This window comes from Halyomorpha halys, unplaced genomic scaffold (genome assembly GCF_000696795.3).
Source record: "Halyomorpha halys isolate HHAL.00 unplaced genomic scaffold, Hhal_1.1 Scaffold13.1, whole genome shotgun sequence".
NCBI lineage: Eukaryota > Metazoa > Arthropoda > Insecta > Hemiptera > Pentatomidae > Halyomorpha > Halyomorpha halys.
In genome coordinates this window covers 1,334,022-1,349,756 of record NW_027104938.1, presented here as the reverse complement: position 1 = coordinate 1,349,756, position 15,735 = coordinate 1,334,022, and the positions used below count along the sequence as shown (strand labels likewise).

Genomic DNA, 15,735 nt, shown 5'->3' with positions numbered 1-15,735 from the left:
TCACGTATTGATCTTTCGAATAAAAAAAAAATTTTGATTACAATTTAATTTTTTGTGTTATTTTTTACAATTTCAAGTTCTATCGGGCTTAAAAAAACACCCTATATATATGGGAGGAAAAAATAATTCTTCCGTGTTACGGATTAAATAGACATATTAAAGGGGGAAGGGATAATATTATGAATGTTGAAATTAAGTAAAAATAAATGCTTCATCAAATGACACACTTTTTATAAGAAATTTTCTTTTACCTTGAGGCAATTACAGATTTAAAAATTAATACAAATAAATTTATCAACTTTAAACTTTGAGTAACTTGTTCCAAAAACGTGTATGTTTATTGATAACGGAAATTAAGACTTAAGTTGTGCATTAAAAATAAAAAATTGTAACCGCCATTTCAAGTAGATATTTAAAAGTTATGAAATGTGAGGGACTAAACAAGTTTGTACTGTCTAGTTTTACCCTAACCTACCTGAGGTTTGTCCAGTCAGTCATAACGCATCGGATTAGAAAGTCATCGGTACTAGTTGTGAGCATCTTAGAAACAAGGTTAGTAAAAAAAAATATTTTTCCCCATACAATAATACCTATGTGAATTAATCAGTTTTAATGAACCAAACTTCAAATGGATGTTTGGTTTATCTCTTGACAAAATAGTACTAATGGCATGATGTCCTATTACTGAAGCATCGGTTACTTTTACAAATATTGAGTTTCACAAAGTAAAATAATAAAATATATTGTTACTAAATAAATTACCTTGCTCAGCTTCTCGCCTTCGTGATGGGGGAGTAGGGTCCTGAGAGATTGGAAGCCGGCGTTTATACTCTGCATTCGCCTCCTCTCGTTGGAGTTGGCGATCTCTCTTCGAATCCTCTTTTCCTGCTCCATCCCGCCGGGGATCGAACCCCCGTGGTGGACTCGCGTGCTCACCGGAGAGTCCGACCGCTCCGTCGACAGGCTGAAAGGGATAATAGTCATGGTAAGTATTCTGATAGATAATAAACATGATTTCAGATTATATCAAAGGAATCTTACAGCAGTGGTTTACAAAGTAGACCTATACAAATTTGATATCTTCCCACCTACTCCACGGTTAGGCAACCAAATTTCGTTTTTCCTACACACCAAGCATCTCATACTCATACGACTTTGGAACTACAAGTATTGTACCATACTTGAGTAACCGCCACATTTATCGCAGCAAATGCCAGGTTCTCATCTTAGGGCGGAATACAGATGACCCAAGAAGCGATTGTAAGCCTCTATCACTTAAAATATGTGTGGGTACACCATTCCCTTGAAGGAAGAATACCATTAACTTACATGTTATTGAGAACAAAAAAATGTCAGAATTTCAGTTTGGATATATACAGCAATATTTTCCTTTTTTTAGTTTAGTCTGTAACTAAAAATATTCCTGATTCATCATTATATGATACAAAATGAAAATTAAACACTTTCCAAATAAAAAAGGTAAGTTGTATTAAATAAGAACATTTCCGACCAGACGCAATACCAGTTAAGCTATTCTAATGCAAATTATTCTAAATTCTACTTTTTACATTTGGTTACCTATGCATAAAATATACAGTAAGAGAAACTATTTCAAAATTTCTAATTCGAGTTTACAAAGGAATTACATGTGATGAGGTCCCGTGCCTTGCTCAAAAATAAATTTTACAAAACTGAAATTACACATTTAAGGTATATGCCAAGTAGCAAATTTTTCGATTAATCGACCAACCAGAAGAGCCAATTTATAGAATCGATATTTCACAATTTTTGTTTCGATTTTCTCCTAAACGGCTCTAACGATTTATATTAAACTCAGACGATGAATGGATAATCGAAGGCTTTTATAATCTGCTAGGTCTAATTCTTATTGAAATAGTCTGACAGGGCTTAGATGATGTATTTTTTCAAAAATCTTCTCTAAATGTATCTTTAATTTTGTTTATTGGAATAAAATAAACAGTTCTCATTGTCAGCAATAATAAACAATCGATGAATACAAAGTTTTAAGTAATTTTATAAATAACCAAAGGAGAAAACAAATTCAAAGGGGACAAGACGAGATAGCATTACGATTTCGTTATCTTTTGTCAAAAAATTTACATTTGTTATCCCCACCTCGAGAAACCCGGAAGTACAAATTCCAAATGCAAACAGGAAATAAAAATGTTTTGGTCATTTTTGCCTTTCAGTGTGGTCAATTTTTTTTTTTGGATAAAAAAATTGAAATAACTTATTTTATTTTTTAAACAGGGCCTTACCTATCAAAACAAAACTTGGTGACGTAATAAGGTGGTAAGTGAAACTGGATATTTCATATGAACTTCTTCGTTTCTAATAAACAGTAGAACCACTTCTTAAAGAAATGGACTTCATGTAAGCCAAAGAAATTTAATCCTACACCACACCGTTTGATAAATCGGGTGTCAAATCTAGAACAATCCCATAAGAAACTCCGACGACTTTATCTTGAAAATTGGTAAATTTTATTCAATTTTTTTTTTTGATATTGCTTTTTCAAGCATGGCTAAAAGATGATGTTAAAATTGAAGGACAGAAATGAATAATGCAAAAATAAGAAGCAGAAGCCGGTGCAGACAGAAGCCATACTGGGACGGCTGGCTACTTGCACAATGTTTCGCAGCCGGGAAGAAACCAATAAAGGCTCTAACCTAAAAAATTGGCGCATTAGAGGCACAGTCTAAATCGAGTTTCCCATTTTTAAGAGGAAGAGGACAAAATTAACTTAGAAAAACATTAAAGAGTACAAAAGAAAAAAAATAATACAGATCTTTAAAAATGTTATTAGGAATGAAGAAAAAATGCAGATGTAATCGTATCATAATAAAAAAAAAAGGTTTTTCGAATTTTACATTCATACAGAAAGAATATTTTTCATTAGCAAATTATGATTTAACTAGGACTTAGACCAAGATCAAACGGTTAGGCAGTATTCGTAAATTAAAAAAAAAAAATATGAACATAGAAATGAACATAGTAAACGTAATAATAAAAAAAATAATAGCAAAGTAAAAATATTTACAATTTAGAAAGCGATGACATGTAAGTCTTGTAAGACTTTGTAAGAATCAAAATTGTCTATCCTGACTAAAGAATGAAAAATCGATAGAGACCACCATTTGAAAGGAAAACTGAAAATATGAACTTGTTGAAAAGTCCCCCAAGCTATCAACTTGAACAGCTCTGATGAAGCTCCACTAAATGGGGCGAAACGTTGGAAAAAAATAATTGTTAAATATTTTTGTTCTTTTTGACCACAGCCCTGACCATCTTCTTCATATATAAACTTTTTTAATTAGGAATGATTTCAAGGCAATATAATTTCATAAGTTTAATGTCATTTTATTATAAAGTAGTTTATTAAATAATTGTATTTATAAAAAAAAGTTCTAAAAACAACAGGCTGCATACCTAGAACCCCCTCCCTTTCCGCTCACGGTCTCCTGAAAACCTTTTTTTGCCTCTCGAAGAATTTTCTCAGAAACTATCAATCCTTTTTTTTTTTTCTTCTTTTATCTAAAATCACTGAGTAAAATATTTGATATTTACTGTTATCAATGACTAAAATTGGCAAACTGATCAACCGGTAAGTTAAAACGGTGAATTTCAGATTCTGTCATTGATTATAAATCTTGACAATTATTTTTTTTTTTCTGTTATGATTTCAAAGGAAAATTAAGGGGGGGGGGAAATTAATTTTTTTCTAATACTGGTCTAATTTAGATGATGTTTATTTTGTTTGGAAAAGAATTTAATTGCTTTTTGAGGTGTAGATAGTTGACCGTAGATTAATGATTGGAGAAGTTTGTCGGGGAGTGCGGTCAGCAAAGAACAACATAAATAAACAAAACCATGTTTATTTATTTTATGCCGACGTTTCGACCTGAGTTTCAGCTCTTCATCAAGGGTTGTGGGCGTAGAAGGTAGGCCTACAACTTTGCTGACCGCACCTCCCGACAAACTTCTCCAATCATTAATTGCTTTTTAAATGAGTGAAAATGTTCCAGAAGATATACTCTTTGAGTAATTTTTTTTAGTTTAAGATTTTTTTTTTAATTACTCAGAATCCGATTGTTTTTAAACCCAGCCCATTTATGTGGCGGGCCTTGTTGAAAGCTAGTTTTATGTGTCATAAAATGCTTTATAGCCCATTAAACTAGCTTTAATTTGAGTGCTAATAGACATCTCTACGTCCAATGGTTCCTGAGATATAGATTTCCCAAAATAAATTCACCAAATACTTATTCTTCAGTGCATTTTATATGGAATATTCATGTTAAAAAAAAAAAAGCTATATCTCGGGAACAATTGAATGTAAATAGTTATTTTAGGGCTCATATTTTAGTAAATTTACTCTTCTTTAAATTATTGGAGAAGTTTGTCGGAGAGTGCGGTCAACAAAGAACAACATAAATAAACAAAACCATATTTATTTATTTATTTTATAACGACGTTTCGACCTGAGTTTCAGGTCTTCATCAGGGCTATAGAACAAAAGAGATAACAACTACATTTAGAGAAACTGTTTCTCTAAATGTTATGTTATCGGCATAAAATAAAGCAATATGGTTTTGTTTATTTATGTTGTTCTTTGCTGACCGCAACCCCCGACAAACTTCTCTAATCATTAATCTACGGTCAACTATTTACACCTCATTCTTTAAATTATGTACTATTAGAATTTCTCCGAATGAAAAATTCTATTTTTTTTTATTTTTAAGTTTTTAAAAAACAGCCGCTATTTTTTATTCCTGATAGATAATTTTAGTAGACAGATTCATAAATTTTGAAAAGTAATTATACACAGTTTTCATTAAAGTGCTAAAAATTTGGGGTGAAACAACTAACTTTTTTCTCCACATAGGCTCTTGTACTACATACAACCCGGTTTTATTACAGAGTTGTCTAAGGATTTTTTGTGTGTTAATTTTGACAGTAGGGATACTTTTAAAGGTATACGAACTTGAAGGTCCGGTTCGATCCTTGATATGAAAACATAATGTTAACAATAAAAAAAAAAAAGTTTAAGGTTGGGATGCATACATATAAAAAAGGTAGAATGCTTGAGTAAAAAAGATACAGTAGTGGTGTAACTACCAATGAACCAAATATTGTTTATACACCTAGAGGTGGATGATGAATATTGCAAGAGACGCATAGAGCGATGTACACAGACAAAAAGGCCAGCTGTTGGAGCGGAGCAGCTGTAGGATGCAGCTGCTTACATCAGCTGAAGGAACCCAAGGCCGTCTACTAAATCTACGCTACTACACTCTATCCAATTCAAATAACCGGCATTGCATAACCCCTCTCAATTTATTATAATAAACAATAATAACTCTATCCCAAAAATGACTTAACGTAGAAAGGTATATAGAAAGAGCATTGTGAAAAGAGTTAAGTTCCAAACTTTGTTAAATCTCTAACAGTATAGAGTTAAAAACATTCTTTATTACTCTTTGAAAAATTAATAATAAAGAGGCAACAATATGGATGAGACAGTCCAAGTTTGGCCTTATCATATGCTGGGTCCATATCCTACCACTGATCATTAAACACACATGTCTGGAAAGAAATATGATATTTAAAAACAAACGTTCAAACCAGTCATAAGTAAGTGTTGTCCAGTTGATAGACCAACTGTATTTTATTTATTTTTTAAATATGAGAACAGGTTATGAAGTAGGCTAGAGATATTTAAGATTTTTTTTCTTTTATTTTTTTTTTAAATGGATATTTGTACTCACGAACTTATCAATTTACACTCTTCGGTTTTTGGAAGGTCTAAACCTGATATTGAAGAAATGAAATCTAATAGAGAGACGTTGACATCCTTCAAGTCGGTATGTAACATTATCAAATTTAGAAATTGCTAGTATATCCCACTCTATGCTTTACTAATCACTGGATCAAACAAATGAAGTTTCCAACAATAGGTAACCTTTATATTTAACAAATATATTATTTATAACAATTGTATTAATTTATTTTTAGTTTTGTCAAAGAATATTTAAGCGAATTTAAAAATACTATTACTAATATTAATTATTTGAGATTTTTATAAAAAATAAATCATATACTCAAAATTATTATCAGTTGGAAAACATGATATCAAAAAATTAAATTGGCTTTTATTTTATTTTTTCAATTGACAAAAAAATACAACACTGAAATATTAAATTGAAAGAAACACAAAACATTAATATTTTTTTTATTTTATTTTATTCTAATAATAATTTCTTAAATACCAATTCAAGGAATTGAAGTAGAAAAAAATTATGGCCTTGAACTCAAAACTATGAAATCCTTGGTCTTAATCAGAATAGATACAAAACGATCACTATTAATTTAAATTAATGATAAATTCTGACTCATACAAACGAAATAGTTTTTATTTTTTAGATCTATAGAATTAAATAAATTTCTTTAAAAATTATAATATACAACATAGCATTCAAATATAACCAATATAAACTGACTTTCAATAACACGGAGTAGAAAATATTTGTACAATTGATCAAAAAACACTCATAAAAAAAATAAACAAGAGGGTATTATTTATTTGAAACAAGGTATAAACATTAATCAATGTTTATTGTAATCAAACAATGTTTTAACATTTTTGTGAATTGATTATGTTTTGGAATATAAACAATCTGAATAATGCGTAGTTAGGAGAAACTTGTAAACATTCTTTCTTGAATGTTTTGATTCTATTTAATCGATATTTGGAATAACGTTTTATTAAAAAAAAAAAAAAATTAATGCAGTTATTCTTTAATATCTTATAATTAATTTGTAATTTTAAACGTAAAAAAGAAACGAATGATTGAACGGTTTTATGATGGGACGAAGGGGATGTTTTGATAGTTGTGGCAGAAAATCTATACCACAAGGCAAGGCTTCCATCGGAGCTGTGGGGTGGGGAGAGAACAGACATATGGGCACTGAGTGACATGTGGTCGTTACGTCTTTCACCTGGCCACGTTATTTCTCTTCCCGCCGATAATTGCAAATAAATACAATAAAATTTAAATGGTTTTTAAAAGAAAAGGAACCAAATAAACGATATAAACTGAAAAAAGGGAATGTAGAAACGCAGTCATGTACCGCTATGTATAAGATTATTAAATGATAAATTGGTTAAATTTAATTTTATCACTCAAATTGTTATTGATTGAATTGTAATTTAAAATGAAATTGTTTAAGTGGTTTTATTATGTTTATAATGAAATTTTAAATTGTTATCTTCATTTATATTTCCAAATATTTTATCTCTTTTTTATATTGGATAAAATTATATAAAAATAAAAGTTGTTTGATTTAGTAGTTAGGTATTAATCGAGTCGAGTTAATCGATTCGGATTATGAATGATAAAACGCATTTAAAATATAATCAATTAATTGATAGTAATTTCGATTATATCAACAGATGAAATTTAACGAGTATCGGACGAGACGGAGAACAGCTGACCTGCCGGTACATTTTTCCACTTATCGAAATCTTTATCTCAGTTCAGCTTATTTAGACCGGACTCTAATCGATACAGGATTAAATAATTATTTAATTTACAATTTCGCTATACCATATCACATATTATCACAGGAAGAAAGCACGGTAAATACTCATAACGGAATGTAATTCAAAACATGTGACATCATAGTACTCATTTGTTGTAAACATGGCCGAAAAACAAGAGAGCACCTACCTGCAGTAGGAGCCGATCTCCTCGTCGTACTGGTGTATATCCTCTAGGCGTAGTTTGTCTTCACTCCTACTCAAAGACGCCATAACGATCACAACAAAAAAAACCACTAATTACACGATTCTTTCACAAGCATATAAAATATCTTAAAGAAAAAAAACTCCGATACACACTAACCCGCAGAGCAGACCATACGTACAACGCCTCACAGCGTTTTGTTATGGCTCCTATTGGCGGGAAACAGCTGAACGGCCCAGGGCCCGTGTATACATACGCCGCCTCACCCAAGCAGTCACTTGCTCAATTGGTCATTTGGCACTGACCTGTCTAGGTAAAAATGTCACTCCAGCCCTCATTGACACATTTATGGTTAAGGATTGACCTTTCTCGCTCAAAATAAAGCTCAAACTGTATTTACTCTGGGGACTACTTTAAGGGGGAATATGGCGCCACCCTGTTACTACACATTTCATTGATATTTTCCTTAATAATTGCATTCCTTTTGACTGGATACTTCATTGCTTACTCACCTTTTCAATTAATGGCCTCCTTTCAAACAAAATACCGTTCAAACCTTGGTTTTTAGCAGAGAAAACCCTTCTTGAGAAATAGATATCTTGGAGCAGCTCATGCCATCTAGTGAGGTTTATTAGCACTACTATGGGGTCAAATGGGATAAATGATACTAATAATTTCTTTATAAATTTAATATAAAATCCATCTAATTTTGGTCTATAATTGCTCCTTTTTTTTTTTTTTCTTTTTTTCATTAAATGGATAAATAAATTATGAATTCTTACTGGGGGGTACAAATGTATTTGTATAAAAGAAAAAAAACACTTTTAACACTAACATAAAATAGTAATTTGCTTGAATTCTATGGTAAAATTAAATTACACACACTTTTGATTCTTGCATTACCTTTTCTACAATATTCTAAATCAAACTATTCTTTAGCCTTAGAACTCAGATGAACAAAACTACAAAATGTTGAACTGATTAATTGTTTGTTTTTTTTAAATTTTACAATATATTTAAAGCTATCGTCGGCTTTATTTACAGCAATTGTAACAAGGATTGTTATCATCATTGATATACATATATATACAAACAATCTAAGAATAAACGTCATCATTGTGAAAACGTAACTATTTTTTTTCCTCTTAAATTTGGCGATATATAAACAATTTATTAACAATCTATTCATAACTATAAGAGAACAAGTTACAATTTTTTTTATTTTTTTCAAAAAATGAAATCCAATACTGGCATACAGACATGGAAAACATCCTCTAAATATATATATAATACAGGCACTGGTGATAAGTTATAGATTGTGTTTAATAGTAAAACTTCAGATAATTTGCTTCTATTTCACTTAGCATCTAAGATACAAAAATAAATTTGTACACTTTTGCAGGCTGTAAAATATTTCTAAATTTTAAGTGTTCGTTTATTAGGAATACAGATCGAAAATTAAAATATAAGAACTATTAAAGCATTTGTAAAGTATTAAAACTTAATTTTCTTAAATAATTGAATCATAATTTATTGTTAAGACCAGCAACCTTTTTATAATATAAATACTACCTTATCAAAATAGTAATGTGCCTTTTTTATTTTTCGCTGAAACTGGTGAATTCCAAAATAAATAAATAAATCTTATTACCTTATCACGTATTTTATTTACAACCAACCAATTTTTATTTTTTTTTTCAGTTGTGGATAAGACATAAATAAACAAAAAACAGTATTTCTAAAATTTATCATACATTTTTACAAGTAGTAGTCTTTTTGTTCCAGACATAAATGGCAGTAGCTAAGTAATTTAGATTGTTTAGAGCCGTAAGCAGTCATGGTTTTACCAATACAAAAATTATCTAGAAGTTATAATATATCTAAAGGCATTATGATAAGTTGTAATGCACTGCTCGTAAAAGAAATAAAATGTCCTCGTAGTTTATTTTTAAAATAGTATAAACTTTTTCAATGAATAGATATCTATTAAAAAAAAAAAAAAATCAAAATTCTTATGTTATATTCATAATTTTTATAAACTTAATTTCAATTTTTCCTTCAAGGTAATAGAAAAACATGTACGATTATTTTGGGGATTAGTAAATATGAATAACTGAATTAAATACATATTTTAACAACTAAATGATATATTTAAAAGAAAATTTAACTCGGATTTTTGACCATCAAGGCAAAAAGGAATTGATACAATTTTTACCGCCTGTATCAATTCCTCTTCCCGAAATACAAATATAAACAAATTTTTGTTTCGGTCTAGATTTTTTTCTCTTTCCGATAAAATTTCTTCTAGCCCTGTAGTTGAATAAGAATGTGGATTTAAACTTTGGCAAACAAATAAATAAATAAAACAATATATGAGATACAAAAGATGAAATTATTCACTATGAAGAACGATCTGCATTTAACATAGAAGTACAGAATTTAAAATAAATAGTAAAAAATAATATAAACCAGTTGTTTCCAACCCATATAAGCCGGAAATTAAACCATGTGCGGTTAAAACCACTATTTCTGACTTTAGGCAAAGGGGGCACCCCTTGGAAAATATTTGAAAATGAGATTGTATTTTAATTAATTTTATTGGATATAATTAATAAAATAGTTATAACAATTAATCCTCACAGGAACCTTTTCTGGCCATCCCCAAGGTTATTACCACACTCTGGTAGGGAACTACTGATTTAAACCATTAAAAAAAAATGTGTAGAATTTACGGTTCAATAATTTCAATAACAGTCCCGTTCAACGGATTAAAATTAATTTAGACAGCATAGGTGATATAGCAATTTAGTTAAAAAAGTAGTAAGCATGCAACTACCCTAAACGCTAAAGATTTTGCTATTTCACTAATTATTTTTACATAATTTATGTGATAATATAAAAATTGCCTAACTAAATCGTTTATTGAAAATACACTACTTTTAATGTCGTTAATTTAAAAATGTATGACTCAATCTTAAGCCAATATTAGACTTGTCGTTCAGAGAAGATATAAGTGAAAGGAATAGACTTAACAGAAATTATCCCCTTAAAAGAAACTATTTAATCAATATTTAGAATAATATGAATTGAGCCTTAATAAATCATATTATTATATTTCATGCTTTTAAGACTAAAATTTACACATTATAATTGATAAATGATTAAATTTACTTTAAAATCATTTAAGCGAAGGAGTAACTTTGATTAAATCGTTTAGAAAAATCAAAACGAGCATAAAAATTTAAATTCATTTGAACATTTATTTTAAAAATATACTTTTTTATTTAATATCTATTAATTACGATTATTTATAACTTAAAGCAGGCACATTACTGATCATTAAATTAGATATTTTAGAGAATAAAAATATTTTGGATAAATAAAAAACATTATGAAAAGAAAAGAAGTTTTGTAAAAATATTAAAATCAAATGTTAGCATCATATTAATAACCTACATGGACTGGTAATTGACCAACTGTTCAATAAAATCAACTCAAAACCAGGGCAATATAAAAAAAGAAAAGAAAAAATCAGTGGTCCATTTTTATACATAAAAAAAACTTGAAACTATTAAAATGATGAGGAAACAATACATGCCACATTATTTTCAATATATTTGCTTGTTTCTATCCTAGAACGAAGTAAAAATGAATCAAAAAATAATCCGTATCAATAAAAACAAACAAAAAACAAAACTTATAAATCATTTGACCGATGAGACACACATTTTATAGTGAAGAAAGCAACCGGCGCTCTCACTGTCCACTAGAAAAAATTTAAAGTATTTTCATTTAAAAGTATTTTTTCATTCCTATCCGTTTTTCTTGACCAGGCTTCACTTTGATCTTTAACTGCTGTATCAAATCGAATATCTTCAGAGATGGGCCGACCTTCTTTCCGGTAAGATCGATGATTTGGTCTTTAGTCAATGTGAGAAGTGTTTTGCCATCAATTTTCTAAAAAAGAAAAAAATTAAATTACAATAGAAAATAGTATAATGCAAAAATAATAATACCTAAACAATAACTATTATAATAAGGACAATTCATAAAAATATAATATGCCGCTAAAAAAAAGATGTCATTTTTAAATAAGAAGGGGAATTTTTTCTTTCCAATCATTCCTTCCGATTCATTAGAACAGTGTAGACATCCACAAGTGGTCAACTGAGATTTTGACGGGATAACGATGAAGAAACCAGAGCCAACAACTGGTGACTGCTGCAAGTTCTTATCTTGAACGGTTTAGTCCCTAGAGCTGTAATTTTTTCATAATTTTAGGACAAAAGTAGGGTCAGCTACCTGGTTTTTTTTTTTGGTTTTTCTGAATTAGTTTTTGGCACATACAGCCTTTTCCATTTCCATCTGAATCATATTTACCAGATGTAATTCTCACAATTCAGCGGTGAGTAGCCTTCTAAATCCTTTAGTAAACATTTCCTTATACAGTACAAATATTTTATGCAATGCTTTATTTTCATGGATTTCAGACGGTGACGGTAGCAGCGTGGTAACGCGTCTGTCTGCCAACCCATAGATTGCGAGTTCGAGCCTAGCCCTACCCAGGATTTTTCAAGCATAAAATTATGTAATACTCACTCAATCTCCCTCCGGACATTTGTGATGCCCGTAAGCCAATGGGTGGCACTCACAAAAATAGACGTGGGACTCATGGATCCACCCTATGAAAACCACGTCAGGAAACGTGCGATGTATTTCTTAACTACATCGCACGAGGCCTTGGACCTCCACGGTCTGTCGTGCCAATAAAAAAAAACTTTTTTCAAAAACTTCAAGGCATCAAAACCTTCGATTTCAAATTTCAAGACAAAATAATAGGGGTATTCATAAAATGATATGACATTAACATGGTTGAAAGGCAGTCAAAGTTCTGTCAAATGGAGCATATCGTTACACACCATCCGAGCTGCTCATAGTTTGTATTATTTTTGTTTTGAATGTTTTTAAACTCTAATAAAGTAATAGAAAAAAAAAAGAAAAAAAGCTTGACTTACTTTAGAAGTAAATCTATCACAGTAAGCAGCGCAGTTGTTAACTATCATGAATTGAGCGACATCATCCTCATTCCACTCGCTGGGAGTAACTTTAGTCAAGTCAACGTTTTCACTTGTGTCTATAAGCTTTGGTATTAATTTTGGTGTCTCAACCTTTAGCTGAAAAATAAAAAAAATACATAAAATTAAAATTAATCATAAAAGAAGAGGAAGTTATTCTATCTAGAACTGTTTACTGTTTAACTCAATAAGTTAGAGATAAACCATCGTTTTCAAAAATTTTACTAGAGAACAAAAAGAAGTTTCAGAATCCTGTATGGTTTGTTGTGAGTAGTAGTCAGCGTTAAAATTTGTAGTTTTTAATATTACCTTATTAACGATATTTTGATTTGTAATTTGGGTAGAATAATGTAAATACAATATATTGTTAATGTCAGTTGTAACATTGCAGATAAGCCAAGTACTCGAAATTACTAATTATTTTAAATAATTTTTTCCATGTGGGTGATAAGCCCTGCAAATTGCCTGATTACGTGGACAGGCCCCAGAAACTGCCTTACATTATATAGCAGATTGTGACCGGTACGTGTCACTAAGATATAAGGCTTCTAGGCTCTGATAAGATATTCGTTTAATTGAGATTCCATTGAATTTATTTTTATTTCAACTAAAATGATAAAATAATTGTTTTTCATTCATAATTAAATTTTTTATGTGTGACTTATGAATGAATACATCTGATCACACAAAATAAAGAAATCAAGTTCGCATGACTACATGATGCTCTTTATTAAAAATATAAAAAACTGGATTGTGCCTCTCTTTGGGTACATTTCTAATTTCTATTTAAACTCGACTAAAAATGTTAAACATAAAAATTTTAATTGCTATTTTATTATAAACTATAATTACATTGGGCGGGTCAATATGAGGTTCTTCTGGCAGGGTTTGATCTTTAATCGGAACTTCTCCCATCTCTAGATCAGGGTCTTTCATTTCGTCGACCACTTCACCTGTAATGAATTTTAAATAGATTAAACACTGCAAAAAATTTTATAAACAAATCAAGGTCATAACATGCGAAGTATTCAAATCCTTGATTTTCAGCTAAGGTGGATATTAGTATATTTTCTTGTCGATAAAAAAATATTCATAATAAAAAAAAAAAAAAAAAAAAAGATTTTCTACAGCACAATAGTATATCAACATATATGTTCTTTTTTATCCAACATTAAGTTTTAAGTGAATCTTGATCCATTTATTCCTTTTGTAAGTAGTTTTAAGAACTACTATAAAAATAAAATTGGTTTATTGGTAAACTGGAGATGAGGGTGGGAGGAGTAAAAAGCTGATAGGATTTCGGGGATTCTTTCAGGGTTGAGAACAAAGAAGACATAATCAATATATATCTCAACAAAAATTATATAGTGAAAAAACAAAGACTTATTATCTCAGGAAATAATTTATAATAAAAAATATGTCGACTTCCTCGTTCTCAGCCCTGACAAAATGCCTGAAATCCTTTTGGCCTTTATCCTTACCACCTTAATCTTCAGTTTTATCAGTTAACATAAAATTGACCAATTTTTCTTTCCTTTCCTTGGCCTCCTTATCATAATGAATTCCAAAGGCTTCTTATCGTATTTAAAATTTGTATATATCTTATAAAAATAGCTGCCTCATTATTCAAATTAAATATGTTAAATTTCATTAAGAAAGAAAAAACACATTTATTTATTTATTTTTTTTTAGGTTAAATTAAAAATTCCTTACCACTTGGCCGCATGGGCTGGCTGTTAGGTGTGTTCGAAACTAACGTCACGGGCAAACTGGATGGAGACTCCTTTTCTGGCACAGGCATCAGAGGCTGACTCAAGTCTACGAGCTTCTCCTCCACAGTTTTGGTCAGGTTCTTCCTGTGATATCCTCTTCTAGGTTTTCTACCCCGTTTCGCCGGCTGTTTGTTTTCTCCCTTATTTTCTACAGTACCAATAATTATATAAATCAGTGGGAAAATTCTTCAAATGTTGATGATCAAATTCTTTGTTATAAAAAGATGTTAAGGCACATTTAGAAAAATTGTTTTTTCTTTTTTAAAATGATTATTAGTTAGTGTATAACCATATCTTAAAAACTCAATTATCATTATTCTAAACCTTTTACTTGTATAAAATGAATATTTAGTAATGATTATTGTTATAAATATTCAATCATCAAAATTACATATTTCTGTTAATCTTTTTTTTTTTAAATGACCATTGTAAATTATTACAAGAAAAAAAAAAAGAAAAAACAACATACAGCTTAAGCTATGATTCCTCATAAGATTGAAAAAATTAACAAGGTTTTCATACTATTTAAATTACATGGCAGCTTTTTAAAGTTCATTTGAACCCTCAACTACCGCAACACCAAGTATGATTCCTGATTCTTCAGAATCATATTTCAGCATAAAATTCCCTTCCGACATAAAAGATCTAAGGTACAACCGACATAAAAGGTACAAAGCTTTAATATCGATAATATTAAATATAAATTCGCTTTACAAAAATTAACAAGGACACAACAATATAACGGAAAAATGATAAGCTAAGCTTACTTACTGGCTTGTGGGCTCGGCTTTGAGGGTGGAGCGTGCGGAGCTTCTAGTTTATGAGATACTAAGTGACACCAGCCAACAGGGTACATGTCTGGTGACTGACAGTCGAGCCATTGGTCATATTCTTCCTCCCAGCCATCAAAGTGTACCTATCAATGTATTTAAGAAATCAATAATTAAAGAAACAAAAAAAAAAAAAAGATAAAGATAGAAAACATTATTTTATATAACTCTTTTTTAATAATTTATTATATTTACAACTGTATACATATATACACATCAAGTAAATTTGCTGTAAGTGATAATATGACATGATAAAAACATGTGGAGAATCTACCCATTGATAGAACTCCAAAAA

General features: G+C 30.0%; 2 protein-coding genes across 4 annotated transcripts in view; both read right to left on the bottom strand.

Moving 5' to 3' along the window:
- Positions 1–7,976, bottom strand: part of crp (cropped) — a 152,466-nt gene extending 144,490 nt beyond the window's left edge. The window contains exons 1-2 of one of the 3 annotated variants that reach the window (XM_067046339.1): positions 7,749–7,976; positions 763–964 (exon numbers count right to left, since the gene is read on the bottom strand). In XM_067046339.1, the coding sequence (XP_066902440.1) occupies positions 763–964; positions 7,749–7,831 (285 nt within the window). In that variant the 5' untranslated portion in view covers positions 7,832–7,976. Of the gene's footprint in view, positions 1–762; positions 965–5,786; positions 5,966–7,748 lie in introns of those variants that run through there. The other 2 variants (XM_067046342.1, XM_067046338.1) reach the window with 2 other exon arrangements.
- A 461-nt stretch (positions 7,977–8,437) lies between these two features.
- Sfmbt (Scm-related gene containing four mbt domains) overlaps positions 8,438–15,735 on the bottom strand; it is a 33,673-nt gene continuing 26,375 nt past the window's right edge. The window contains exons 13-17 of the mRNA XM_014418676.3: positions 15,382–15,526; positions 14,552–14,758; positions 13,691–13,791; positions 12,779–12,937; positions 8,438–11,720 (exon numbers count right to left, since the gene is read on the bottom strand). Coding sequence (XP_014274162.1) covers positions 11,556–11,720; positions 12,779–12,937; positions 13,691–13,791; positions 14,552–14,758; positions 15,382–15,526 — 777 coding nt within the window. The 3' untranslated portion in view covers positions 8,438–11,555. The remainder of the gene's footprint in view (positions 11,721–12,778; positions 12,938–13,690; positions 13,792–14,551; positions 14,759–15,381; positions 15,527–15,735) is intronic.